This window comes from Monopterus albus, unplaced genomic scaffold (genome assembly GCF_001952655.1).
Source record: "Monopterus albus unplaced genomic scaffold, M_albus_1.0 scaffold607.1, whole genome shotgun sequence".
NCBI lineage: Eukaryota > Metazoa > Chordata > Actinopteri > Synbranchiformes > Synbranchidae > Monopterus > Monopterus albus.
The window spans coordinates 55602-57963 of NW_018128487.1; the positions used below are offsets into that span (position 1 = coordinate 55602).

General features: G+C 42.6%; 1 protein-coding gene across 1 annotated transcript; it reads left to right on the top strand.

The window, feature by feature from the left end:
• Window positions 1-515: 515 nt before the first annotated feature.
• On the top strand, window positions 516-2249 carry LOC109953292 (uncharacterized; the record flags this gene model as incomplete). Its single annotated transcript, XM_020588734.1, has 3 exons — window positions 516-741; window positions 1201-1355; window positions 1790-2249. Coding segments are annotated over 3 exons (798 nt in total), but the record flags the coding sequence as incomplete, so codon positions are not given.
• Between the last annotated feature and the right edge of the window lie 113 nt (window positions 2250-2362).

The window sequence follows — 2362 nt, forward strand, 5'->3', positions numbered from 1 at the left end:
GACACTTAGGTCTTCGAACCAGTTGTTCCTGGAAGTGCCGAAGTCCAGACGGAAACATTGGGGAGACCGAGCTTTTTCAGTTCGGGCTCCTATACTGTGGAATGGTCTGCCACGGGAGATTAGATCAGCTCCGAACCTGTCTGTTTTTAAACCACTTCTTAAAACGCATTTGTATTCACGGGCCTTTGACAATTTTATTGATTGATGTTTTTGGTTTGTCTATGTATTTTTCTTGTTATTTTACTGTATTGATGTGTTTTATCTGGTCTTAGGTATTTTTATTATTATTATTATTTGTTTATGTTTTACTTGTAACGCAGATTTAGAAGGGTGCTATATAAATAAACTTTGCTTGCTTGCTTACACCATTTATCAGCCTGTTTTCAGTTAATGATTGATCATTTCGTCTTTAAGATGGCAGAAGAGTTTCATGTCGATGTTTAAAAACTGAAAACAGTTCAGTTTACAGTGATTCTAAGGAGCAGAGTGTGGGATGTTTAGGTCCTTGCAGATGAACTTTCTGCCAGTCTACTAGTTTATGCATCAGTGAATGTTCCCTCTGGTTGTTTGTCCTGCAGCTGTTTGACTGGAGTAAGTCCAACAGTAAAGAGCGTGTGCTGACTTTCTACCGGCTATGCGACCGCGTGGCCGAGCGGCTCAAAGGCCTGTTCGTCCTGTTCGCAGGAAATCTAGTGAAGCCGATGTCAGAGCTGCTGCAGCAGACCAACGGTGCCAAGACAGGTGACGCTGCTCACACTGTTACTCCATACTGGTCCACTTGGCTCTTTTTTATTTACTTAGTTTGTAGTTTAGTTTATTTAGACTACTTCACTTTTGTTTTTTGTGTTGCTTAATATTTAATTTTTATTTCAAAAAAGGGGAATTTTCCATTATGTAGTTTAATTCACTTTTATGATAATTTTTTGTTTGACAGGGTGAACTTGATTACTCCCCAAATTCATCCTGAGTATTTTTAATTCTAATGTCTCTTTTGCTCAGATATGTTTACATCAAAATAAACATTTGACTCATGGAAATTTTTATAGATCTGGACTAGTTTTCTCTGCTAATGTAGGAAAATTCTGAATTTAACAAACATTGTGGCCCTTAAAAGTTCATTTAATCGTTCTGATCAGAAGTAGAACTCATCGATCGGCCTGTGTCCTGTGGGTGCGTGTCTGACGTGTCCTCTCTCCTTAGATGAGCTGCTCTTTGACTCTGACAGAGGTGAGGACAAGAACAGTCTGCTGCTTCAGTTCGTCCTCGACTGTCTCAACAAGATTTTCCTGTACGACACGCAGCGCTTCCTCAGCAGAGAGCGAGCCGATGCCCTGCTTAGCCCGCTGGTCGACCAGGTGAGCGCTCACATGCCTGTCTGGTCCTCACAGTGCAGAACAGCTGACAGGCAAGCAGCAAAGTGCTGAGCTTACTGAAAGGATCGAAGTGCAGTCAACTCCCATCACCTGCGGTGCTGCCGCTTAAACAACCTTAGATTCATTATAGATCAGATTATTAATGCATTGCCGTCCAAAAGAAACTTGGTGTCACTACCATGAACATTTGCACCAGTGCTTCGTCCACTGCATTTATATCAGTGAGGCTACACAACAGAACCAGTAGCAGCCTCCACAGTGGTCACACAGGAAACAAACTGAACATTATCACCTTCATGGAGGATTGTGTATCAGCAGCACAACCACTTGAGGTCGTGAAGGTTGTTATAATATCTGTACAGATGTTTCGGCCCTGACAGATTAAGACTGTTTATTATTTACATTTATTTATGTAGCTCGAGTCTGGATGGCTGATTTATGTAGGCAGTATACAGCAGCAAACTGTGTTCCATGAGAACATCTACATGATGTGGGACAACGTTAGAACAACCGCTGGACACCAGGAACAAGCTGATTTGTCTGATGACAGCATCTTAAACTGGGATCAGCTCCGACTTCGCTTCTCGTCCCCCTTCGCTCGCCTTCCAGACCTCGCCTGTCAAGCCGGTCAGTTTAGTGATGACAGGGCTCAGGTGAGGCCGGAGCCTGTCATAGCACCAGCATGTCGCAGCTCGGTGATACCCCTGTCAGTGGAAGTGTTTACAGTTTCTCAGTGTCCTACAGGGACGACAGCAGGAGGTGAAGGTCGTGTTTCCACACCTGAGAATCATAGCAGTCATCTGCTTTCTGCTGCACGAACTGCTCACATCTGAGCATGTCTGCAGGCCCGGAGAAGTGATTAAAAGCCTGCAATTTGTTTTTTCTCTTAAAAAAAGAAACAGACCATAGAAGTTTTTATGAAGTCTTAAGATATGTTTTCTTAAATTTTTTTTTAGTCTGCTTTTGATTTTCTTGTCAGTTTGATTTAC